Raw genomic sequence first — 26,860 nt, 5'->3', positions numbered from 1 at the left:
ACCGAAAATGACCTCCAATCTGACGAAAATGGAACGGTTTATGCATCAAATAGACAAGATAGCACATTAAACGATGCGGCGTTGCTCTCACAGAACGCTGAGGATAGTATACAATAAGGATGCTATGAATGTGAGTTACAATGTTACATGATGTAGCTCACGTGTCTGTTTGAAATTACTAATATTAGCCACAAAACTGACTACACGTATCTGATTCCGTCTAGATGTGATCATTTTATTGTCACTACTAGAAATATTACACAATCATATAGAATTTATGCATATGTAATGTCGCTTAAAGTATGAAGCAAAACGGGAGGTCCCCTAACATAACACGGTTTTCAAAACGCTCAAACTCACGCTAGTTGTCAGAGAGTGTCCAGGCTTAATGAATGAAGTCTTTAACAAATTCATCTAAAGAACATACGTGGATAAAGAGTGTATTCATACTGTTATTTAGCCGTTCACGCTTCGCGCTGAAAGTGGCAAACGCTGTGAGACGTTTTCGTGTAAGTAACCTTCCGATTTGTGCTACACTGGAGAGTGTGCCGTAACTTGACTCACTTTTGCAATTTTGCACTCTGTATACGTAGAATTAATTTCATTGTACTACTTATTCATCATTTATCCACTACTATTAGTGCTAATGTTATGTTTGCCACTTTGTGTACTTTGTCGACTGGTGTTTTCAAACCACTCCCAGATGTTATCCTGTCTTGATGACAGTGTTGTGAATTATTTACACTTGCTATGAAATCAATACAATGTTTTGATGAACAGAAATTGGACCGTTATGCTGATTTTTTTTAGTAACAGTGGCTTTTCTTTTACCTCCGATGATTACCATACTACTATAAATGTATTTACGTTAGCGGGGATTTAATGTCGCGATAGCCGGAAAAAATGACTTTTCGTGGTAACACCATGCACTGTAGTCTCTTACTACCATGAAAAAATGTTCGCGGTGAAGAGGCCACCACGAATTCTAAAACCGCAAACATGAATCCACCGCGAAAGTTTCTGCATTTACAGTACGTTTTGTTCATAAGATCTTAACACAATAGTGCTGTCCATAGTCCCTTGAAAATCAGTCTAAGCATGGCTGAAGGGACTTTCTAACTAAATTTAGATCAGGACAGATAACATATAATGCATATCTGTCCTGATCCTAGACGACGAAACTAGGTAAGTTCAATTTTGCGCCCTCTTGTGACTGCTGCTGGAATTGTGAAAAAGTAGCTGTAGTTTTTTTCAGTGCACATCATTCATTAAAAAACATTAAAACTAGAAGCCACAAAGAAAAGAGCCCAAATACTTAAAGACTTAGTTGGGTCACATTACCGCCACAGCAAGTAAATTTTATGAATGACATCCTCTGAAGACTGCAAAAGTTGCGAAAAAAAAACAGAACAAGATGGGTACAAAACAAAAATATGGCTGCATTGTCAAAAGTAGACACCATAATCGTTGTAACAAGAATGAAAGGGACAAAACATGGTAACATAGCCAACAAGGCATTCATTCTTGTATTTAAGACGTAGTAAAAAGTGTGGTAGACTGGTATCACTAACAAACTACACGTATATCTTATTGGTGCCACTTTTACAACAATCTAACTAGTTTCACTTCTACAACTACAGTCCTGGGTACCTAGCAAGTGTCACTTCTAGTTCTACAAGTGCAATCAAGTGCCGAGTAGATAACTGATGGTATAAAACATCAAACTAGATTTACTAAATTTGTTAACTATAGATCCATAACCTTGTAACCTAAAGTGCCTCAATGAAATGTTATAATAGAAGCAAAATAAGCTTTTCATATATATGATAAATACTACTGATACACTACCATTATACAGCGTCTTTGTGACTATGGTCAATGGCATACATGATGCTTTGAAGTTCTTGAATAACAGCGGATAATACATATCTTGATAAAAAGTGATATAAGTTAATAAGACTCATTGGAATCCTCAGAAAAATGATACAGCGCGGCAATCTAGAATATTGTACCAACCCTAAAACCTTTTAATCCTATCTGGAATTTGAGTAAAAATAACATGTATTCAACGCCGATAAAGATATTGTCCGCTATCTTGGATTTTCACTCATGGCGTCATCAAATTAGCATAAATCATGAATATGTAATCAGAAATGTAACTTGAAATTACACAGGTATATATAAACAAGTGTGGTCTAGCAATAAAACCATGAAATCCTATAATTCATACTGAAATTAGTAAATTTGGTAAAATATGCCTGTCAGAAACCCCTAAGCTCGCTGTCATCTTGCCACCAATATGATGTTATCATGACAAGCTAGACCTCAACCGTGGTATTTTGCAGAACGAATTCTGGACCATACACATCACCAGAAAAACACTCTATCACCGAATAGAACAACTTCCTTTCCCAGTTTCCAATCCAAGTATTCTTTGATATATCACCCTTTCTCCTCACACTCTGGATACCTGCACCTTCCTGACTATCTTTACCAAACACTTGCTTGATCTTGACGATTTCTTCAGGAGAAACGTCGACGCCGATTTCTTTCAATACTTTAAGAACGGCCCGTTCCTTGTGCGTCACTAACTCTTTGTACGTCACAATCGCGTGGAAGAAGCTTGACTGGTCATCGTTGATCAGGTAATAAGCTTTCTGCATACGCAGAACCCACGATGATACCAAGAAGAAAGGTATACCCCTTGCAGCTGGATGCTTCACTAAGCGGTGGTTCTCCGTAAAGAACTTTAATGATGGCTCCATTTGGGTATAGTTTGGAATGTCATAGAACACATCGATTCTCAAGGCTGTTGAGATATAATATCTCCAGTAGCTTCCACTGAACATCACGCTTGCCCAAGAGTCAAAGAATCCAGGCAGGTTTCTGTACAGGAATATCGTCTTAGCACTTGGAACAGCCCTTTGTAAGAGATCGGCGATGAACAGCGCACAGCTTCTGGGTTTGTAGCAGATGACTTGTCTTGAGGGATCGTTTTTGAGGAAGTAGAAGTTGAGTAGGATGGTACTGCACTTCAGGACCATGATGGCTTCTTCCTCTGCTGCAGGGGTCAGGTCAAAGTCGTGGCTTTGAAGAAACTGGAGGAAATGTTTTATTTATTATATTTCACTCTATAATACAGTACGGAGGGAAATATATCTTTTGTCATGTTTCATCTCCTAATTCTCCCTTTCTTGTCAAATCTTCAAATGGATTCAACTTTTTATTTAAATTTTCAAATTCGGCATTGGGGTGGGGTGGGCAAATATTCCCAGAGGTTTATAAAATTGGTTTGATATAGGCCTTAAGATTGATTTTATTTAGTTTAGTTTTTTTTTTTCAGACCAAAAATGTGTAATCTTGGCCCCCGTTCCCTTGTATCACAGCCTAATGACCTGGAATTTAGTAATGAGGTGCCTTGGACATGTGCCCACAGGAATTCATCAACAATGTTTGCATACATTGCTTCAAAAGATAGTTGCTTATTTGGCTCCTAGGCCATTGTATTTAAATCAAATGTCCTGGAATTTGGTATCAAGGTGCGTAGGGAATGTCCAAATAGGACCTAATGCATCCCAACAGCAAATATCACTTTGAATCTATTTGACTAAAGATTTTGGGCCGCCATTTTTTAAAACCAACAAATACATATTTTTGGTTCCTATACCGTTGTATTTAAACCAAATGACCACGCGTGCGCATTCCGAAGTCTGAACGAGCCTCTCTAGCACTGATTTTCAGAATAGCCTGGTACACACACACACACACACACAAACATACAATTCATAAGATTTTCAAAGTATTGCAGTTTTTTAAGCAACAGGTATAGGTTACGAATAAAGGTAATGTAACTTAAGTACTGGCCGGGAATTATTACGGATGCTTCCTGCACAAATTCTCCAGACCATTATCACCCCCCACCCCTCACCCCAATCCACCACCAGCACCACCACCAGACGGAAAACTCTGCTCGGAGAATAGAACGTCTATTAATATTTACCGCAAAGACAGAGGTGTAGACATCGGGCTCAGACACTGCCTGTACTTCTGATGTTGCGTCCATTGCTTTGCACAAAAGAGTGGAACCACACCGACCTGTTGAACAGTGAAGCCGAATGCCATGTTTACAAGTTATAAATTTCAGGTTACAAAATTTTCGTGCGTGGACATACTACCATGTGTCTGTTGATAGATATACTAGTACTGCTTTCCAAATTAACGTTACTGTTTTTAGAGGTTTTTCTTTTCAAATTACTGCTACAGGCAAAATCGTTCCTACCAGTGTCAAACAAGAATACATTTCTGACTGTTGAGATAGCTTCTTCAAGTGATGTTGCTATTGAAGGTAGAAGATCGAAAGGTATCGTCAGGAGCTTCTCTGTGTTTTCCCGCTGTGCCTGGAAAGACAGAAGTACTGTGTAACTTTTATATCAGAGTAACGCTAGTTCATTTTATCGGCGGGGTAACCTATATTCGTAGTATCAAACTGCAATACTTTAATATCAGGGAAACCTACGTCCGCTGTCATCTCAAACTGCAGCAGTTTCAAAATATTACAGTTTGAAACCACCGTACTTATTTCTAAGAAAAGGATATAGGTTAACCCACGGATATAGGTAAACTAGCGTGAGCAATAATGCACATCGAAATGACAACTTGTGGTTGCTCTTGATGATCCGGCAAAAAAAATCCGTATTTCTTTGACAAGTTGTGTTAGTCTCTCAACTGGCGCTAAAAGTTACCTATTATGTCTACATAATGAGGAAATGCTATAACCCCATTGTGGCAAATTTCGTCTTGTGGTATTTGAAAGTTATGTACAATTGAAAATCTTTCAACATTAACTATGCAAAAGGGAACCTCATTTGCACAACTTATCAGAAAATGATATCATAGTCTTCTTTCTTAAAATAGATTGTGCACGTCTGTTATTTGGGTGGAAAAGATGATCAAATAAAATCTATGCAAACGAGGACCTTATTTGCATAATTAATCACAAACATTAATAATGCATCAGTTGTTAACTTAGGTTAAAATCATTTGGCGAAATCATGGGGTTGGGAACTCTAGTTTACAATAAAACCCAGATCATATTGCGTTTCTTGCGCTCACCTTGAAGAAAAATGGAACCTTCTTAAGTTCATCACTTGAGTTAGCTATAGCTAAATCCCGGACTTTGACCAGCCCAAGCACACGCCTGTTGAAGTCAACACCGTACACCGAGAAATCAGCACCATTTTCCCTCAAGAATCCGATCGGGTCCGTGATGACTTTCCCGGTGTCGTTGAAAGTAGACTGGCGCAGTTCCGAGTTCTCAAAGTCGTACAAGGTTGTTACCAACGACGGGACAAAACGCCCAAGTTCCGCTCGGAACTTGTCCTTAATACAACGCACATGTCGCACAGATGCCATTGTATACCTTCCTACACTTGAACAAGCCCGAGGACTCGCTGGACTATACCGAATACACTGTACTGGCCTCGGTGCCCGTACATGTATGAACCACAGAAGAGCTCCTGGGCAGAGTTGGTGTATTCTGTATTGGCACAAAGTCCCTCTCGCTCAAAAACCGTGGCGTGTCGATCCTCCTTTGAGAAATATATTTTGCAACCAACGTCCAGTAAAGCCCCAGTTAACACATAGCCGAATTTAGCTCCTGAACACCAGCCGACCCTCAGCTGGCTCAGGTTGGTAGTAGTCTGGAGCAGTCTGACCAGTTTAGGCCACGCCTATCTTTTAGCGCCGAACATGTCCTAACCATCTCCCTACCAGTAAATGACTTACTCCCGACTGTGTCCCGAATGCTATCTAACCAAATGGGCAAGCTCAATAACCCTATCTGGAATTTGAGTAAAAATAACATGTATTCAACGCCGATAAAGATATTGTCCGCTATCTTGGATTTTCACTCATGGCGTCATCAAATTAGCATGAATCATGAATATGTAATCAGAAATGTAACTTGAAATTACACAGGTATATATAAACAAGTGTGGTCTATCAATAAAACCATGAAATCCTATAATTCATACTGAAATTAGTAAATTTGGTAAAATATGCCTGTCAGAAACCCCTAAGCTCGCTGTCATCTTGCCACCAATATGATGTTATCATGACAAACTAGACCTCAACCGTGGTATTTTGCAGAACGAATTCTGGACCATACACATCACCAGAGAAACACTCTATCACCGAAGAGAACAACTTCCTTTCCCAGTTTCCAATCCAAGTATTCTTTGATGTATCCCCATTTCTCCTCACACTCTGGATACCTGCACCTTCCTGACTATCTTTACCAAACACTTGCTTGATCTTGACGATTTCTTCAGGAGGAACGTCGACGCCGATTTCTTTCAATACTTTAAGAACGGCCCGTTCCTTGTGCGTCACTAACTCTTTGTACGTCACAAGTGCATGGAAGAAGCTTGACTGGTCATCGTTGATCAGGTCATAAGCTTTCTGCATACGCAGAACCCACGATGATACCAAGAAGAAAGGTATACCCCTTGCAGCTGGATGCTTCACTAAGCGATGGTTTTCCGTAAAGAACTTTAATAACTAACCTCATTCGCAATAGTGAATGAAGACCTTTATTGCACATTTTTGCCCCACTGGGCTAAGTACAGGTCACACGGTAAGAATCACATATATGTAACAATGGAAACAATCATACACATCTATATATGTAGATGTGCGTCTAATCTATTCTAAGACATTCGACTTCCTCTCGCTTCTTGGTAATTGTATAAATGTAGCTAGCTGTATGGTTGGTTAGAGTTGGTTTGTCAAAAGCTGTCAGGAATATAAATTTCTCTTTACTATTCAAGTATCTAAAGTGGGGATATTTACTTAACACATAGTCAAATAAAATGCTCCTATCGCTATCATACAAAGGACAATCCATAGTAAAATGTACTTCATCTTCTACTTTCCCTAAACTACAAAATTGGCATATTCTTTGATCTAGAGGAGTGTGGTTATGTCTTCCTGATTCGATTCGTAATTTGTGGCAACTGATTCTTAGTTTGGTGATGGTAGATCTGTGTCGTACATTGGCAATCTTAAGATATTCTTCTTCTTTATAAGATTGTTTTAATAGTCTGTATGTTCGTAGTTTGTTTTTCGCAGTCGCAACTCTTTTATCGTTGTGGATTTCAGATAGAAAGGTCTGGAAATAAATATCTTTTAAACGTTGATAGATTGATGAAATAATTTGAGGTGTACTTGAGACTGTTGACTGGGCGTTTTGCCAGACGAAAGCATAGCCACATTTCTCTAGAGTGTTGCGTACTTCAGAGGCCCAACATTTCGAACCTGATGCTTCTAAATCCATTTGGCACAAGAGAGCATCTGCTTGAAGGCTGTCAGCTGGCACGTTCTTGCTAAGTCGAATGAAATACTTGATGGTATTTAGGGAGGCCTCTAGATGAATGGGGTACCTCCCTAGTTCTGCCTGTGCTGCGAGATTACTAGCTGTTTTGGGGACATTGAGTGAATATTTACAATATTTTAGGTGTACAGATTCAATGGGACAATTTTTGGGACTTTTCAGAGATCCCCATATTTCGGACCCATAAAGTAATATAGGTTTAATACAAGAGTCGAAAATCTTATTTTTAACAGCTAGTGGGCAATCGGCTTTGTCAAGTGATTGCCTAATGCTAAACAAAGATTTTAGACCCTTGTTTCTTAGATGTTTGTTGTTGGCCTTGAAAGTGCCAGCTGCACTTACCACTATACCTAGATAACAATATGACATAACAATTTCAATTACATTGCCATTAAACAAAAAGAAACAATTCTTTGGTAATCTACCTCCCTTGGTGAAGACAATAATCTTGGTCTTTTTTAAATTCACCTTCAGGTTCCAATGTTTACAATATCTTTCTAATCTAACTAAACATGATTGCAAGCCTTGTTCAGACTCGGAAAACAATACAAGATCATCTGCATACAAAAGACACGGTACTTTCCTATTGTGTAAACTAGGAGAGTTGCAACAAATATCATCAAACTCAAAAGTTATATCGCTAATAAATAAATTATACAAAGTTGGACTTAAATTACAGCCTTGTCGGACCCCACAGTGAGTTAAAAAAAGGCTCTGTAAGGCCGCCGTTGGTTTTAATGCAATTTGTAGTTTTTGAGTACATGTTTTTTATTGTCTTTAAGAATTTTCCTCCTATTCCAAGGTTGTTTAGTTTGAAAAATAGACCTGCTCGCCAAACGGAGTCAAAAGCTTTGCTGAAATCCACAAAACATGCATAAATTTTTGCATTTTTGCTTAGGTATTTGCTGACTAAAGTGGTTAACACAAACAAATTATCAGATGTTCTAAAATTTTTCCTAAAACCGGCCTGTTGAGGTTTGAAAAGGCTGTACTGTTCTGCATAATTGACAAGACGATTGTTTAAAATAGAGGTGAATAATTTTCCTAAGCAACTAATGATTGATATTCCCCGGTAGTTATCAGGGAGTGAGGTATCGCCAGATTTATGTATGGGTACGATATGGCTGAGGGACCAATCGTCGGGAAAATAACCGTTCTGTAAGCAGGAGTTAAATAGGTGTAGTAATGGGTTCTGTATGATTTGTTTACCGCATTTCAACATTTCATTTGTTACCATGTCGCTGCTTTAATGATGGCTCCATTTGGGTATAATTTGGAATGTCATAGAACACATCGATTTTCAAGGCTGTCGAGATATAATATCTCCAGTAGCTTCCACTGAACATCACGCTTGCCCAAGAGTCAAAGAATCCAGGCAGGTTTCTGTACAGGAATATCGTCTTAGCACTTGGAACAGCCCTTTGTAAGAGATCGGCGATGAACAGCGCACAGCTTCTGGGCTTGTAGCAGATGACTTGTCTTGAGGAATCGTTTGTGAGGAAGTAGAAGTTGAGTAGGATGGTACTGCACCTCAGGACCATGATGGTTTCTTCCTCTGCTGCAGGGGTCAGGTCAAAGTCGTGGCTTTGAAGAAACTGGAGGAAATGTTTTATTTATTATATTTCACTCTATAATACAGTACGGAGGGATATATATCTTTTGTCATGTTTCATCTCCTAATTCTCCCTTTCTTGTCAAATCTTCAAATGGATTCAACTTTTTATTTAAATTTTCAAATTCGGCATTGGGGTGGGGTGGGCAAATATTCGCAGAGGTTTATAAAATTGGTTTGATATAGGCCTTAAGATTGATTTTATTTAGTTTAGTTGTTTTTTTTCAGACCAAAAATGTGTAATCTTGGCCCCCGTTCCCTTGTATCACAGCCTAATGACCTGGAATTTAGTAATGAGGTGCCTTGGACATGTGCCCACAGGAATTCATCAACAATGTTTGCATACATTGCTTCAAAAGATAGTTGCTTATTTGGCTCCTAGGCCATTGTATTTAAATCAAATGTCCTGGAATTTGCTATCAAGGTGCGTAGGGAATGTCCAAATAGGACCTAATGCATCTTAACAGCAAATATCACTTTGAATCTATCTGACTAAAGATTTTGGGCCGCCATTTTTTAAACCAACAAATATATATATTTTTGGTTCCTATACCGTTGTATTTAAACCAAATGACCACACGTGCGCACTCGGAAGTCTGAACGAGCCTCTTGAGCACTTATTTTCAGATATACATACAATCCATGATAATATTTTCAAAATATTGCAGTTTTTTTTTAATCAACAAGTATAGGCTACGAATATAGGTGCCGGGAATTATTACGGGTGCTTCCTGTACAAAAGCTACAAGCCATTACTACCCCCCCCCCCCCTGATGGAAACCTCTCCCCGGAGAAAAGAGCTTCCATTGATATTTACCGCAAAGACAGAGGTGTAGACATCGGGTTCAGACACTGCCTGAATTTCTGCTGCTGAGTTCATTGCTTTGCATAAAAGAGTGAAACCACAACGACCTGTTGAACATTAAACGGAATGTCATGTTTACAAGTTACAATTTTCAGGTTACAAAATTTGCTTGTGTGGACTGTTGAAAAACTACATACTACCACGTGTCTGTTGATTGATATACTAGTAATGCTTTTAAAATTTTCCTTGCCAAATTAACGTTAATGTTTTTAGACGTTTCTCTTTTAATTACAGCTACAGGCAAAATCGTGCCTACCAGTGTCAAACAAGAATACATTTCTGACTGTCGATAGAGTCCATTCCAAGACACCATGCGGATGTTTGTTGCCATTGTTTAGAATTGATTTTAAAGTTTTGTAATTATATGTCTCGGACATTTGATACTTCAGAAATATTTTTAACACTGTTTCAACTTTATAAATATTTCTCTGGACCTGTAAAACTTTGGAAATATTCATGGTGTGGAATTGGATACTTCTAATGGTTTCTAAATAATGATAACAGCATTCTACCATTATTTACCATTTTCTACCATTTTTTGTAAATGGTTTGGTGGGCTGGGAAGATAGCAATTCACACGTCCTTGCAAAGTATGTTTGGGTGCCATGCAACAATGGCCCACCACAAAGGATCCATCAGTGCCCAGCAGTGAAATCTAAAAATATACAGATGCAACAATAGGGCTTACTTTTATGGGGGCAATAAACTAATTTTACCATTTGGCCAGGTTTACCATTTTTTGTAAATATTTGTAAATGTGAAATAATCACAGAGAGGTTTCACAAATATTCTAAATAAAGATATTTTTGTACAGTTACTTTCAAAATGTTTCTAAAATATTCAAAGAAATTCAAATAAATGAGTATTTTCTTAGTCAATTTTTTGAAAATGATTTAATTATTGTGGCTCATACATTCTTTTATTCAAAATAATTCAGACTAATTATAAATATCGCCTAAAAACCCTCATGGTGTCTTGGAATGGACTCTACACTTTCTTCAAGTGATGTTGCAATTGAAGGTAGAAGATCGAAAGGTATCGTCAGCAGCTTCTCTGTGTTTTCACGCTGTGTCTGGAAATTAAAGACAAAAGTTCTGTGTAACTTTTCTATTAGAGTAACGCTAGTTCACCTTTATCGGCGGGACAACCTATATTCGTAGTATCAAACTGCAATACTTTAATATCGCGGTAACCTACATCCGTTGTTATCTCAAACTGCAACAGTTTCGAAATATTACAGTTTGAAACCAACGTACTTGTTTCTAAAAAAACGGATGTAGATTAACCCACAGATATACATGTAGGTGAACTAGCGTGAGCATTAATGCACATTGAAATGACAACTTGTGGTTGCACTTTGGATGATCCGTCAGAAATTCGTACTTCTTTGACAAGTTATGTTAGTTTTTCAACTTGCGCTAAAACTTACCTTTTATGTCTACTTAATGAGGAAATGCTATAACCCCATTGTGGCAAACTTCATCTTGAGGCATTCGAATGTTTCGTACAGGTGAACATCGTTAAACATTAGTTATGCAAATGAGGGCCCCATTTGCACTAATTATCAGAAAATGCTATCATAGTCTTTTGTCTTAAAATAGACTTTATACGTCTGTTACTTGGATGGAGTAGATGATAAAATAATATATTTTATGCAAACGAGGATATTGACAATTTGCATATTTAATCACAAACATAAATAATACATCAGTTGTTAAGGTCAAAATCATTTGGCGAAATCATCATCCGGGGGTTAGGAACTCTAGTTTACAGTAAATCCCTGATCATATTGCGTTTCTTGTGCTTATCTTGAAGAAAAATGGAGCCTTCTTAAGTTCATCACTTGAGTTAGCTGTAGATAAATCCCAGACTTTGACAAGCCCAGCCCAAGCACACGCCTGTCGAAGTCAACACAGTACACCGAGAAATCAGCACCATGTTCCTTCAAGAATCCGACCGGGTCCGTGATGACTTTCCCAGAGTCGTGGGAAGTACCCTAGCGCAGTTCCGAATTCTCAAAGTCGTACAAGGTTGTTACCAACGACAGGACAAAGCACCCAAGCTCCGCTTAGAACGTGCCCTTACAGCGCACATGGCGTATCGATGCCATTACGTATACCTTCCTACAGTTGAACAAACCCGAGGACTCGCTTGACTATACGGAATACACAAAAGTGTCAAAAAGGGTCAAAAAGTGGTAGTTAAAATCTGAGATGTCTTAGTTCTAGAATATTTCAAATGAACGCAAATTATTCCGCAGTATAGCTTTAAAGCGCCAGTTTACGATCATTCCACTTTCTTTACTCTACCACTGTGCGACCTTGACCGGTGGCACTATGACCCGGAAGCGGTAATTTTCCTGTGTTGCCAATCAACCCGTACCGGAACAGAGGGCCCGCTTACTGGCCGTTCGCTGCAAAAATATCTTTGTCAAAGGAGGACACGCCACGGTTTTTGAGCGAGAGGAACTTTGTGCCAGTACAGAATGTACCAACTCTAGCCAGGAACTCTTCTGTGGTTCATACGGGCACCGGGGAATCGGTAAACCTGACCCGTTCAAATTCCACAATGGCGCCCAATTAACATAGTGTATTCAGTATACCTCCAGCGAGTCCTCGGGCTTGTTCAAGTGTAGGAAGGTATACATAATGGCATCGATGTGCCAGGTGCGCTGTAAGGACAAGTTCCTAGCGGAACATGGGCGTTATGTCCCGATGTTGCGAACGACCTTGTACGACTTTGAGAATTCGGAACTGCACCAGTCTACTTTCAACGACACCGGGAAAGTCATCACGGACCCGATCGGATTCTTGAGGGAAAATGGTGCTGATTTCTCGGTGTACTGTGTTGACTTCGACAGGCGTGTGCTTGGGCTGGTCAAAGTCCGGGATTTAGCTAACTCAAGTGATGAACTTAAGAAGGCTCCATTTTTCTTCAAGGTGAGCGCCAGAAACGCAATTGATGATCAGGGATAAATTACTGTGTGGGTGTGGCGCAACGGCTAATTATGCAAATAAAGTCTTTATTTGCATAATGTTCTATTAATGTTCTTCTCTTTCTCAGTTACAAATGTCACATGTTGGAACAGAGCGGGTATGTATAATGTTCTGCGTACGTAACAGCCCTTGACCCCATATTTAGCATCCAGACCTCATAGTAGAAAGTATCATTATGTCAAACATTTTAAAAACTAATTCAAATACAAATGCTCCGAATTGCTTTAGTTACCTGTGTCGCAATGGCCTTGTTTTCTTTCTTTTCAGATTCACAAAATTTGTGGAGGGATTGACATAACAAGTAACTTTAACTTTTAGAGCAACTTAAAAGACAAAACTTTCCAGAGACGTGCGAAGTTTTGACGGACCCTGAAAGTGCAACCAGAAGTTACTTCTCATGTCGTGTGCAATATTGCTCACGCTAGTTCACCTTTATACGTGGGGTAACCTATATCGTTTTTTTAGAAACAGGTATACCTACAGCTATACGAAAGTTTCAAACTGTAATATTTGAAACTGTTGCAGTTTGAGATGACAACGGATGTAGGTTACCTCCATATCTAAAAAAAAGTATTGTACAACGAATATAGGTTACCCCACCGATAAGGGTAAATAAGCGTTACTCTGACCTAAAGGTTACACAGGACTTCTGTCTTTCCAGGCACAGCGTGAAAACACAGAGAAGCTCCTGACGATACCTTTCGATCTTCTACCTTCAATAGCAACATCACTTGAAGACGCTATCTCAACAGTCAGAAATGTATTCTTGTTTGACACTGGTAGGAACGATTTTGCCTGTAGCTGTAATTCAACAAGAAAACGTCTACAACAGTAACTTTGATTTGGAAAGGAAAATTTCACAAGCAGTATTTCTATCAACAGACACACGGTATTGTGTTAATTTTTTAACAGCCCACGCACGCAAATTTTGTAACCTGAAAATTATAACTTGTAAACATGACATTTTGTTTCACTGTTCAACAGGTCGGTGTGGTTCCACTCTTTTGTGCAAAGCAATGGACGTAACATCAGAAGTACAGGCAGTGTCTGAACCTGATGTCTACACCTCTGTCTTTGCGGTAAATATTAATAGACGTTCTATTCTCCGCCGGAGAAGGGGGGGGGGGGTAGTAATGGGCCTGGAGACTTTGTACAGGAGGCAGCCATAATAATTCCCGGCCAGTACTTTTAAAACCTTGATGACCTTTATTCGTAACCTATACCTGTTGGTTTTTAAAAAAATCTGCAATATTTTGAAATATTATGTATTGTATATAGGCCTTTCTGAAAATAAGTGCTCAAGATACTCGTTCAGACTTTCTAGCGCGCATGCGTGGTCATCCGGTTTTAATACAACGGCATAGGAGCCAAAAATATATATTTGTTGGTTAAAAAAATGGCAAAAATCTATAGTTGAATACATTCAAAGTGATGTTTGCCATAGGAATTAATTAAGTCTTGTGGGGAACTCCCTACGCACCTTCATACAAAATTTCAGGACATTTGATTTTAACACAATGGCCTAGGAGTATTTCTAGCCCAAAATGGCCTAAAATCCCAGAATATGTATCTTTTAAAGTAATGTATGCAAAAATTTTTGCTTCCTATGGCCACATGTCCAAGGCACCTCTGTACCAAATTTCAGGTCATTAGGTTGTGATACAAGAGCACGGGGGTCCACATTATACATTTTTTGTTTAAAAAAAATTTATGAACTAAACAAAATCAATCTTAAGGTCTATATCAAAGCAATTTGTCTCGGAGTATTTGCCCACCTCAGCCGAATGCCAAATTTCAGGTCATTTGATCCACAAAAAAAAGTTGAATCCATTTGAAGATTTGACAGAAAAGGGGGAAGGGGTAGGAGAAGAGGGAGACGAAACATGGCAAAGCATACTGTAGTATGGAGAGAAATATAATAAATAAAACATTTCTTCCAGTTTCTTCAACACCACGACTTTGACCTGACCCCTACGGCAGAGGAAGAAACCATCATGGTCCTGAAGTGCAGTACCATCCTACTCAACTTCTTCTTCCTAAAAAATGATCCCTTAAGACAAGTCATCTGCTACAAACCCAGAAGCTGTGCACTGTTCATCGCCGATCTCTTACAAAGGGCTGTTCCAAGTGCTAAGACGATATTCTTGTATAGAAACCTGCCTGGATTCTTTGACTCTTGGGCAAGCGTGATGTTCAGTGGAAGCTACTGGAGATATTATATCTCGACAGCCTTGAAAATCGATGTGTTCTATGACATTCCAAACTATACCCAAATGGAGCCATCATTGAAGTTCTTCACTGAGAACCACCGCTTAGTAAAGCATCCAGCTGCAAGGGGTATACCTTTCTTCTTGGTATCATCGTGGGTTCTGCGTATGCAGAAAGCTTATGACCTGATCAACGATGACCAGTCAAGCTTCTTCCATGCAATCGTGACGTATAAAGAGTTAGTGACGCACAAAGAACGGACCGTTCTTGAAGTATTGAAAGAAATCGGCGTTGACATTTCTCCTGAAGATAGCGTCAAGATCAAGCTAGTGTTTGGCAAAGATAGTCAAGAAGGTACAGTTGGTCAGAGTGTGAGGGGAATGGGGGATGCATCAAAGAATACTTGGATCGGAAACTGGGAAAGGCAGTTGTTCTCTTCGGTGATAGAGCATTTTTCTGGTGATGTGTATGGTCCAGAATTCGTTCTGCAACCACGCACGGTTGAGGTCTAGTTGTCATGATAACATCAAATCGGTGGCAAGATGACAGCGAGGTGCTTTTAAGATTACAAAGGTTAGGGTTGGTACAATATTCTACATTGTCGCTGTATCATTGTTCTGAGGGTTGCAATGTATAGATTATCAACTTAGATCACTTTTTATCAAGATATGTATCGTCCACTGTTATTCAAGAACTTCAAAGGATCATGTATGTCACTGACCATAGTCACAAAGTTGTTGCATAATGGTAGTTTATCAGTAATATGATCCAAATGATAAGCTAATTTTGCTTCTATGTTTAACATTTCATTGAGGAACTTGAGGTTGCAAGGTAATGGCTCTATAGTTTACAAATTTAGTACATTTAGTTTGATGTTTCATATTATCAGTTATCCCTTGTATAACTACTCGACACTTTTGACAAATGAATAAATGTTTGAGACATCTCGATACTTCAAACAAGAACACCAGCACCAGTACAACAATGTCGTGCTAATGTACAAGGCCCTAAACATCAGTAAAGTACCACACTGCATGCGCCAGATGTTTGTGTACTCCAAGGACCAGAGTACACGGACAATCAGACAAACAAGCAATCAGCTGGTCGTACTAAATACTTAACTAGAGTTCCACGATCCCATGACTTCGCCAAATGATTCTAACCTTTTCAACTGCTGTGTTAATTGTGTTTGTCATTAATTATGCAAATAGGGTTCTCATTTGCATAAATTATATCAATTGATCATCTCCTTTACCAGACAACAGGCGTACACAATCTATGTTAAGAATAAAGGCTTTTATCGTATTTTCAGATAATTTATGCAAATGAGGATCTCATTTGCATAATTACTGGTCAACGATGTTTACCTAGACATAACTTTCAAATGTTACAAGTAAGAACTTCCCGTCATTACTACAATGAAATAGCATTTTCTCATTAATTATGCAAATTAGGTCTATTTTGCATAATATATCAATGTTCTTTTACTTCTCAGTTACAAATATGCAATGGTCCTATAATGGAACTGGGCGTGTTTATGAAATTTTCTAATTAATTATGCAAATTAGATACCAATTTGCATAAGTAATATGTCATTATATGAAGCATCACATAAGCTATTTACATACCAAAAATCATAACAATCCGTTAAATCCTTCTTGCGTTATTCCCTTTTAAAGTCTGATACTAAACCTGCCTTGCAGTTCTAAAGCTGCTAGGGGACCCAAACTTATACCGCTTACTCTCGGCATCAGGAGCTGTCTACCGTCTAAAATTCATAGCCGCAGCATGTTCTGAACTCGAGATATCAAACCAGGAATGTCCGTGGCAGTATCGTAACAGGCTGCTAGAGGGCCCAAAATCTAATCGTTTCCAGGTCACAACAAGACCTATCCACATACCAAATATCAATACAATCCATTCAGGCGTTCTTGAGTTATGCTGGTCTTCTACATGCATACATACATACAAACAAACGCTACCCAAAATATAACCTTCTTGGCAAAGGTAACGAGAGACCTTCAGACGATCGATAGCCTACTGTGGACAAAATGTCTGGAACGACCTACCACTACACACACGTACAGCTACAAATCTGACCTGCTTTCAGAGACTCTTGGAGTAAACAAAATGACCAAAACGAACGGACACGGACTGTGAACCTTGAGCTTTCGCTCTATGTGTTTTTATACCATGTATATGTAGTGATATATGTTGATAGATTTATTAGGACTTAACGTAATCTGTATCTCTCTTACATTATATCTGAACCTTACCTGGTTCATGACCTCAATGAAAAGTGGCCTGCTGGCCGATTTGAGCTTCTCATGAATAAATGAATTTAAAGTTTTAAACAAATGCACAGTCCACTCCAGAAAATTGCCACAATTCCGAAGTAGGAAACCATGGGAGTTAAACATAAACATGCATGGAATATGTAACTGAACAAAACATTTACATAACTAAATCTTTAAATATTTGACTGAGTTTTAGAACTCTTATTGACTTCCAGATCTAAAGGGGCTGGGCTCGAATCGCTTACAGGCTCCAATTGTTGTGCCACTGAGAATGGTACTTTACACCTGTTTCCTCAGGTGTAAAGTACCTTCCCTATAGTGAGGTATTCATGTTTACTCAGGTAAACATGAGTACCTCACTATAGGGATGTCTTCTCGGATGGGACATACATGTAGGGTAGACGTTAGAGTTGAGTTGCACAAGAGAAGACACAAATTGGGAACGATTTTAGTGCCACCAAAAATCCTTGAAAATCCTCTTTTCCTTAAAAAGGTTGGCCCAACCCTGTACATTTTTTTGTTAAAAGGATCAGGTAGGGTCTAAGCTTTCCCATTCATCGCATCTATACACAGTCATGCATATCAAATCCTATTCATATTGGTCATGATATTTCTATGTGTTTTCATGCCTAGATAATTTAGCTACGAAGATAATGATAATGCTAATATTTTAGATAATCCTGCTTAAATTGACAGAGTTTGCATAATTTCGTACCGTTAGTTCACCTTTATTCGCGGGGTAACCTATATCCACTGTGTTTGAAAACAGGGTGTTTAGGCTATGGAGATCAAGTCGACGGACGCTTCAAACTGCAGTATTTTGAAAATATTGCTGTTTGATATAGCGACGGATATAGGTTGCCCCACGGATAAAGGTGAACTATCGTAACGATATTGTGCAAAATCTACAGGATTTCCAGGATTATCCAAAAAGATTGGCTCTATCATTTTCTTTGTAGCTTCTAGTTAATGTTTTTAACGAATGATGTGCACTAGAAAAACTTCAAACAGGAGTCAGAAAACTCAAACATGCATGAAATGAAATATTTTGCTTTGTGATCGTGCGTATAGTGTGTTGTGGGGTTGATATGGTTCGACGTTTGACAAAATTATTCCATTATTGTTCTTATGTATCTACCCATGGCAAACGGTGAGATCCAAAACTACACCTTTCTAGTGACCTCACCATTTCCTTTCCTCATAATTTCTATTGTTACACGTGCACCAGGCACATATTCCTAATGTGTATATAATGGTTAATTCCATACAGAGGTGACAGGGATGGTCACAGTTACTCTTTCTACAAGTTGTGGATGTGTGCATCCATCGGCTGCACCTTTTACATTTTCTGCTGGGACATATAGATAGCTTTTAACGTCATGACAAAGTGGGGCAAGTTTCAGCCCCCTATAATTCATTTTTGGAACTATAGTGGGCTTTTTGTCAATATATTCCAAAGAGGACAACTGCAGAAATGAATGATGGATTGACATCATTTTAGGCATGCGGGGAGCTTAGGCAAAGATGTTAATAATGATATACATGTCATGCAAATGAGGTCTTAATTTGCATAATTAATGTGGAAATAGCATCATTCCATTGTTTTCAATAACTGGACTTATTGATAATAAATTTACAAATGTAAATTATGATAGATGGAACATAAGCAGATACCAAATATGCCAATGAGGAGTTGATTTGCATAATACATTGCAAAAATTGGTATCATCATGCAAAAATGATGGGAATTTTATACTTGTGTATATTTTATACTTAGTCAATGATGAACATCACCATGCATAAATCACGAAAATGTGCAAGTCATTTGCATAAAATTTACAAATATAAAGCTTTAGATATTTCATGGCTGTATGAGGTCGTCGAATTCTAGTTACCTATAGTTTACGTTTGATGGGGGCGCAAGGGCTGAACAGAAATGATCATAGGAAAAGCCCAAATGCTATCACAGGAGCCAAAATGTCAGAATTACACGTTAGTTCAAAGAAAGTTGATATCTGCAAACAAACGGGGAAGTATCTCACTCAAATGGCTTGTTTCATTTATAGGTTGCACAAAATATATCAGGACAGCAATAGGTGTGTCATTACCAAATTCAGTTGTATCACGTTGGATGAGACAATAGATATTCTATACAAGCATCTTATCTGAAATCTGTTATATCTGAGCTGATGCCACCAATCTTTCTGCAAAGAGGTTTGTGCCCGTTTGCCTCACACTTCCTCTAGTAACTAACAATGTTCACATCCTATAATTTACACGTTAACGACTAGTATAGATAGCTGGATCAGTGTATTTGAGCCAAACTCAAAATTAGGGCTATGCATTAACTTTATCCATATTAGAATCACCAACTAGCTCACCACGTGTAAGATGGGAACATGAGTACGTCAGAGCTTAGGATAATGTTCAGATTGAGGTAAGATTGATTCAACAAAAATATTCCAATATAATGGACGATATTGGTTTACGGAATAGTGTACTAAAATGTTTTTGGAGGCTGTTAATCGATAGTCATAGTCACAGTATTTGGCATGATAAAATCTGGCTCATCGACATCTCCGTTAAAATGTCCCAGAACAGTTGAGAAGAGATTCCTCTCCCAGGAACCCACCCAGGAACTTCTTATCTTGTTCCCCTTCCTTCTCTCACTCTGCATGGCGCTACCTTTCTGACTATCAACACCAAAAATCTCTCTGATCTTGGAACCGTCAAAATCAGATGGAACATCCACATCAAGTTTCTCTAGAACCTTGAGGACGATTCGTTCTTTGTGTTCCAAGAGTTGGTTAAACGTGAGGCACGAATGGAAGAAATTTGTGGAATCTTCTTGAATGAGATCAAATGCTTTTTGCATCTGTAAAATCCAAAGCGCAACGTAAAAGAAAGGAATACCGTGTGTAACCGGACATGTGATCATGCTTGAATGCTCAATAGCACATCTGACACTTTGATATTCAATCTTCGTTGTTGGGACTCGGAAGAACAGATCGAATCGCAGTGCGGTCTCAAAAAGGTAGCGCCAATAGCTGCCACTGAATTCTAGATTAAGGTAAGAGTCATAGAAGCCGGGAAGGTCTCTGTACATAAAGATTGTCTTTGAAGCAGGAGCAGCTTTCTGGATGAGGTCAGCGACGAAGACAGCTTCACTTCGCAGCTTGTAACAGATGACTGTCTTTTGCGGATTCTTTTGTAGGAAGTAGAAGTTCAGCAGGATGACGCTGCATCTCAGCAACATGATGATCTCTTCACTTTCCGTAGAGGTTAATAGGACATCTCTAGTTGCACGCTGGTGGAAAACGTGACAAAATTACAATTTATGATGCAATCTCATGTTAAATGTTCCTATCTATTCCTATTTCTCACGTACTTCGCCAGGACGTCAAGCACAAAGCATCGAACCCTTTCTCTAGAGGGTCATTTTCAAGTTGCTATAGGTATGTAGTATGATAAACAAAGAATTATCATAACTCCCCCCTTTGATGAAGTTCATATGTCTTTTTCAGCCACAGTGTGTTGTCACTGATGGTAAATAATTATATCAGAGAGAAAAAAGGTCGAGTTTTACCTTGAATGTATAGACCAGAGTGAAGATGTCAGGTTCTGATACGGCCTGCACGTCATTGACCACGTCCATACATTTACACATCAGAGTTGAGCCACATCGTCCTATACAACGTAAAGCACCGTTATATACAGAAATCACACATATAACAAAATTCCGGACCAATAGATCGCATGCTAGCACATTCGGTCCCAACCTTTGCCTCATGTTTATTCAGACGTTTCCATTTATAAATGTGGTGTGGTAAACAATGTGTCAGAATATAGTCAATACAAGTCAAAGTTTATTGCAATTGTAACAATTGTAACGGGAACAATGTAAGGCAAAGTGGTGTATATTGTGTAAGATAAGTGGCTGTATATGTAGCATGTATCAGAACGGTTGAGAATGGTACTCACCAATATTGTGAAAGAAAACATTCTTAACTTTTGACAGAGTTAACGTCCCTGTCAGGGCATCAGTGACTGCTGGAAGTACATCAAATGGAATAAGCAACAATTCCTCTGCGTTTTCACGTTGAGCCTGAAAAACAACGCCACAGTATACATATGTAGAACTCGTGCGATTTTATGTGCTCATAAAACTCAGCGGCAGTTTAGCACAGAATATAAACATAACATTTTGCCGTTAAGGTACCGTTGGTAGCGTACAATATGTACATGTATAGACGACAAACTGTGTTGTTTTACAAACCTGGTACAAGAAGGACGCTTTTCCGAGGTCGACTCCTTCCCTCACTTTTACAAGCCCGAGTACTCGCAGGTCAAAGTCTACACTATAGACTGTGAACTGTGCGCCATTTTCCTGTATGAATGCAACCGGATCAGGTACAGATTCGCCAAATTCCATATCCAATGCAGAAATCTCCTCGTTAACAGTCTGTGAACGTTCCACCGGTACGAAGTCACTCAAACGAGCCAGCCATGTTGAGGGATCTCCACCACCGAGGAAAATTTCCCTACAGCGGACTTTCTGTAAACGGGCCATAAATATTATCACCTAGCCGAGTCTGTGTTACAGCAAACCCCCGCTGTCAGCAGACTTTGGAGCCGATCAGTCAGGCGGACCGACCGCTAGTACAGCAACTTCAATTCGGTCGTTGTAGGCGCCTTCATATAGAATGGGCAAGCTCAAGTACAGTGTGTGTAAAGGGTAACATATTAACGACTGTTAGGTCATAGTGCAATTAGTTGAGACGTAGTACGAGTATTCTTCTTGAATATATAAATATGTTTTCCTGATCAATTGAATTAGTATTTGGCCTAAGTTTTGGCGCAATGTCAGTTTTAACGACATCTATCAAAAGATCAACGCCATAGCTAAAACGTGCATCAGAAACTGAATATGCAGACAACTCCGTAATTCTGTGGCTTAAGTTTAATCGGAACTTTTTTCTGTTAATACAACGTAAGTATATCTGCCGTCCATTAATACAACAATCTTTATTGACACGACAAAAGTACAGCGACTTTCGTAAGGTCTACATGTATAACAACTACTTACAGTACAACTAAACACATATATATGGATATCTATAGGTATGGATACATCAACATGAAGGGTCTAGCATGTCATTTACACTATTGGTTCTACGGTATAAACAATCGTGGATATATTTGCCTACTTGTACACAATGTGGATTATCGCCTCCCAGAATGTACTTGAATTTATCTATCGAACAGAGAGTAGCAAAGTCTTTAGAGCAAGTGGAAAGTAATGTGAACAGCTCTGTGCGTTTATCATCATACATGACGTTATCATTTCATAAATACAGTAACTCTATCCCTCTCAGTCAACTGCCTTATTTTCATTATTACGTCGTACGACAGGATCACCATAGCAAATCGCGGACATCCATGGATGTGTTCTTACCAAATGCAGATGTCTTGTGTTGGGCGAGACAGTAAATTAATATGCAAGTAGCTTATCTTTCGTACACTCAGTGCGAAGAATACCACTATCTTTCAAAGAGATTTGCGGGCGCTTGCCTGGCTTTCCCTTTAGTAGCTTACCATTTATACTCCATATTATTTACATGCTGATTACTGGCATACAGAGCTAGATCAAGTTATCATAATGTATTTGACAGAAACACAATACTAAGGTTTTACACTAACTTAATCCATAAGAGTCACCAGCTAGCTAGCTGAAAACAGAGTTGTAAGTTGGGAACGGTGCCAGTATGTCAGAGCTACATTATGAGATGTACATTAACGTTACACATTACAGTGAACGGCTGAAAACAACGTTGTAAGTTGTAATGTGTATGTCGGACCTGAATCATAAGATTATACCCTGACTTATGATGTAAGATTGATTCTACAAAGATATTCCAACTAAGAAGGGATGGAATTGTTTTGTGGGATGTACTCGAAATTATTTTGAAGGTTGTCAATCGATAGCCATGGTGACAGTGTTTGGCATGATACAATCTGGCTCATCGACATCTCCGTTAAAATGTCCCAGAACAGTTGAGAAGAGATTCCTCTCCCAGGAACCCACCCAGGAACTTCTTATCTTGTTGCCCTTCCTTCTCTCACTCTGCATGGCGCTACCTTTCTGACTATCAACACCAAAAATCTCTCTGATCTTGGAACCGTCAAAATCAGATGGAACATCCACATCAAGTTTCTGTAAAACCTTGAGGACGATTCGTTCTTTGTATTCCAAGAGTTGGTTGAATGTGAGGCACGCATGGAAGAGGTTTCCTGAATGTTCTTTAGTAAGATCAAATGCTTTTTGCATCTGCAAGATCCAAAGAGCAACATAAACAAAATGCATGCCGTGTGTGACAGGACATGTGATCATACGCGGATGTTCAACAGAAAATATGAAGATCGATAATTTGTCTTGGTCCTTGGAATTCGAAATAGTACATCCAACCTCAAAGTGGTTTCAAAAAGGTAGCGCCAATAGCTACCATTGAATAACAGATTCATATAAGAGTCATAAAAGCCGGGAAGGTCTCTGTACATGAAGATTGTCTTTGCCTCTGGTGCAGCTTTCTGCAGGAGGTCAGCGATGAAAATGACCTCGCTTCGAAACTTGTAGCAGATGACTGTCTTTGACGGGTCCTGTTGTTGGAAGTAGAAGTTGAGGAGGATGACGCTGCATCTCAGCAACATTATGATCTCATCCTTATCATCAGAAGTTAAAGGTACGTGTCTGGTGCAAACACGCTAGTGAAAAACATTGAAGAAGGTCATTTTATTATATATATTGCTGACAGCCATACTTTTAAACGTTACACTATTCCTACAGAGAAAAAAAATCTACATATTTCTGGCACGTTTAAGAAGTATTTCAGGAACAATATCCACAAAGACATTTTTTTAACATTGCTGAATGAATGTTGACATTCATCTGTGACCGTAACATTTGAACTTTGTAATCTTACCTCAATGATCACCTGGAAGACATCGGGTTCTGATACGGCTTGCACGTCATTGATGACGTCCATACATTTACACATCAAAGTTGAGCCACAGCGTCCTATATGCAATCGTAACATAGTATCATAAGATTCAACACTTACATATTGCACTTATATATGCCATGTTGTATCTATCATTTGTTACTATGCTCCCTTGACTGTCACTATACGTAATAGAGCCTTCACACTGAAACCGAATCAGCAGGAATCAAGCAGAACCAGCCGGAATGAAGAATTTGCAACATTAGTGTCACATTCGGGCGGGAATTGCAAATGAACTTAATACCTCTTGACACAAGAGGCGGAATGAGCCGGAATGCCGTGTGAATAATGTTTTTTTCTGAAAGAAAAATGCAGGACAATTCCGAAGGGAAAAGAGAGGAAAAATCGCTGGAAAAGAAACAGAAAAAAGTGCGATGTCTTGTGAGGAGAGCAAGCTGGAAAAATCCCGATCACTACTACATTTGTATGCCTCCGCGACCCAACCTCTGCTTGGAGAATACCATGTGAAGGAGAACTATGCAATAAGCTATGGGAATACACCAATATCAGCACATATATGGTATACACCAATATCAGCATATAAAGTGTGATGATGATCAGTTCTCACCAGTGTTATACAGGAAAATGTTCTTAACCGTTGCGCGAGTTCCTGTCAGCGCATCTGCCACTTTTGGAAGTACGTCGAAGGAAAGGAGCAACAGCTCCTCTGCGTTTTCACGTTGTGCCTGAAAATGTGAAAAAAGAATGTCATACAGATAATGAATGGGACAAAACATCTTGGAACTTAGGGTGCACTTGGTTGTGCAACCTGACGAGTTGCTCTCGTTTTTTTTTGGCAACGCTTTGGGGACAGAGCTGTTAGTATCTGTGATTGAGCTTCCAGATATTCTGAACGGACACAAACGCACTCCCTAGAGAATTTTGTTGAGTCAACGCCTAGCAGGCTTCAACGCTCTTACCATAAAAATAGCAGAGGAAAAGGACTTAACAGAGGCTTGGTGCATATTGAGTCTATTTAGTTTTCTTAAGATTGATTCCACATTTGAAGTTGCATAAATTATGCAAATTGTAACGACGTAATTTGCATAAGAGATGTTTCTCGTCAAGCGAAGTTTTTTGGCCTTCGCCTCTTTGCAACTCATACAAGTCGGTACCGGTCCGACGAGACTTAAGCTGTTATTAAATTTGTTTTTATTGATTATAACTACAAGAGAAGAAATAATATTGTTTTAAAACATACCTGATATACAAATGGTGCCTTCCTGATATCAATACCTTCCTGCACTTTAACAAGCCCGAGTACTCGCTGGTCAAAGTCTACACTATACACTAGGAACTGGGCGCCATTGTTCTGCAGGAATGTAACTGGGTCAGGTACTGATTCCCCCATGTCCGTATGAAACACAAAAGAGCTCCTGTCGTGTAGAGTTGGTGTATCCTGTACAGGTACGAAGTCGCTCAAACGAGACGTCCAAACCGTAGGGTCCCCGCCGTTGAGAAATATATCTCTGCAGCGGACGGTCAGTAAGCGGGCCATTTCGTCATGATATAGGTCGATCGACATAGTTACCACTTCCGGGTTATAGTGTAGAGAAAGTGAGGGTAATCCACAGCAAGGGAGTGAGAACAGAAACGTTGTTGTCGTGGCAGAAATTGATCTTTATTCACACCGGATAATCTCGCACTCCTCTCACTTCTCTGGTCAATCTGTGTGTTGGTGAGGCGTGACAAAAACTGAAAATAATTAGATTTTGAGGTTTTTCAATGCATCTCTTGACCCGGATAAGATACGGTCCTGACAATTGGAACGCTGGGTAGCTTTCAACGTCAGGCCAAAGTGGGGCAAGTTTCAGCCCCCTAACACTGAACTTTAGAACTGCAGGGGTAGTTTTTGCAAAACATTCCAAAGAGGATAATTGACGAAAGAAATGACAGATTACCATTAATTTTAGGCATGCAGGTAGCTTAGGCAAAGATTGCATAATTTATGAGGAACTTATATACTGTAATTTCATCGTTTTCAATAACTGGACTTTAGTAATATGTAAATTGTAATACATGTAATTGATGACTGTTGGAACATAAACAGATACTAAACATACAAATGAGGATCTTATTTTCATAATTAATGCAAAAATTGCTAAGGTGCCTAATGATAAAAATTATGGGATTTTTTACTTTTTACATGTGTAAGCATCATGCATAGATCATGTAAATGTGTGTGTCATGTGCATAGCATCTTAGAGCTCTGAATATTTCATGGAGATATGAGGTCGTTGGAATAGTTTGTACTTTATCTAATATTATCAACAAGTAGTCTGATGCAACTTTCTGGCTTTGTCTCACATTGTACACTGTGTTTTTTGTTGTATGACTATCACCATTATGATATAAAATCTGTATTTTGACAACCAAAAGAGGTAATTTGTCCTGTCCAATAATAATGGCTTATTAGTATCTGGAGTCCGTCACA

The 26,860-nt window shown here is 39.0% G+C and overlaps 4 protein-coding genes across 4 annotated transcripts; all 4 read right to left on the bottom strand.

Annotated features, from left to right (window-relative positions):
- Positions 1-1,498: 1,498 nt before the first annotated feature.
- Positions 1,499-5,682, bottom strand: LOC118420598. Its single transcript, XM_035827427.1, has 4 exons — positions 5,113-5,682; positions 4,280-4,397; positions 4,001-4,095; positions 1,499-3,098 (listed from the first exon to the last, which is right to left on the bottom strand). Exons 1-4 carry the CDS (start codon positions 5,410-5,412, stop codon positions 2,319-2,321), a joined length of 1,293 nt encoding a protein of 430 aa, XP_035683320.1. The 5' UTR covers positions 5,413-5,682; the 3' UTR covers positions 1,499-2,318.
- A 1,471-nt stretch (positions 5,683-7,153) lies between these two features.
- LOC118421370 lies at positions 7,154-9,908 on the bottom strand. Its single transcript, XM_035828630.1, has 2 exons — positions 9,820-9,908; positions 7,154-8,985 (listed from the first exon to the last, which is right to left on the bottom strand). The coding sequence occupies exons 1-2, from the start codon at positions 9,880-9,882 to the stop codon at positions 8,614-8,616; spliced, it is 435 nt and encodes a 144-aa protein (XP_035684523.1). The 5' UTR covers positions 9,883-9,908; the 3' UTR covers positions 7,154-8,613.
- Positions 9,909-19,216: 9,308 nt separating this feature from the next.
- Positions 19,217-21,074, bottom strand: LOC118421403. Its single transcript, XM_035828669.1, has 2 exons — positions 20,955-21,074; positions 19,217-20,675 (listed from the first exon to the last, which is right to left on the bottom strand). The coding sequence occupies exons 1-2, from the start codon at positions 21,033-21,035 to the stop codon at positions 19,890-19,892; spliced, it is 867 nt and encodes a 288-aa protein (XP_035684562.1). The 5' UTR covers positions 21,036-21,074; the 3' UTR covers positions 19,217-19,889.
- Positions 21,075-23,193: 2,119 nt separating this feature from the next.
- LOC118421648 lies at positions 23,194-26,254 on the bottom strand. Its single transcript, XM_035829067.1, has 4 exons — positions 25,628-26,254; positions 24,995-25,112; positions 24,349-24,443; positions 23,194-24,130 (listed from the first exon to the last, which is right to left on the bottom strand). Exons 1-4 carry the CDS (start codon positions 25,949-25,951, stop codon positions 23,756-23,758), a joined length of 912 nt encoding a protein of 303 aa, XP_035684960.1. The 5' UTR covers positions 25,952-26,254; the 3' UTR covers positions 23,194-23,755.
- Positions 26,255-26,860: the final 606 nt, after the last annotated feature.

The sequence above is a fragment of the Branchiostoma floridae genome, chromosome 8 (genome assembly GCF_000003815.2).
Source record: "Branchiostoma floridae strain S238N-H82 chromosome 8, Bfl_VNyyK, whole genome shotgun sequence".
NCBI classification, from domain to species: Eukaryota; Metazoa; Chordata; class Leptocardii; order Amphioxiformes; family Branchiostomatidae; genus Branchiostoma; species Branchiostoma floridae.
This window is presented reverse-complemented; position numbering and strand designations above follow the sequence as displayed.

Bases quoted from the DNA above. Each gene is read 5' to 3' on its own strand.
- LOC118420598 (XM_035827427.1), bottom strand. From the start codon at position 5,412: ATGGCATCTGTGCGACATGTGCGTTGTATTAAGGACAAGTTCCGAGCG. The intron at 4,096-4,279 runs GTAGGAACGATT...ACTGTTCAACAG, and splicing joins TGTATTCTTGTTTGACACTG to GTCGGTGTGGTTCCACTCTT. The intron at 3,099-4,000 runs GTAAATATTAAT...CATTTCCTCCAG, and splicing joins TCTACACCTCTGTCTTTGCG to TTTCTTCAAAGCCACGACTT.
- LOC118421648 (XM_035829067.1), bottom strand. From the start codon at position 25,951: ATGTCGATCGACCTATATCATGACGAAATGGCCCGCTTACTGACCGTC. The intron at 24,444-24,994 runs GTGAGAACTGAT...GATTGCATATAG, and splicing joins CATTTTCCTGTATAACACTG to GACGCTGTGGCTCAACTTTG. The intron at 24,131-24,348 runs GTAAGATTACAA...GTTTTTCACTAG, and splicing joins TCTTCCAGGTGATCATTGAG to CGTGTTTGCACCAGACACGT.
- LOC118421370 (XM_035828630.1), bottom strand. From the start codon at position 9,882: ATGAACTCAGCAGCAGAAATTCAGGCAGTGTCTGAACCCGATGTCTAC. The intron at 8,986-9,819 runs GTAAATATCAAT...CATTTCCTCCAG, and splicing joins TCTACACCTCTGTCTTTGCG to TTTCTTCAAAGCCACGACTT.
- LOC118421403 (XM_035828669.1), bottom strand. From the start codon at position 21,035: ATGTGTAAATGTATGGACGTGGTCAATGACGTGCAGGCCGTATCAGAA. The intron at 20,676-20,954 runs GTAAAACTCGAC...GTTTTCCACCAG, and splicing joins CTCTGGTCTATACATTCAAG to CGTGCAACTAGAGATGTCCT.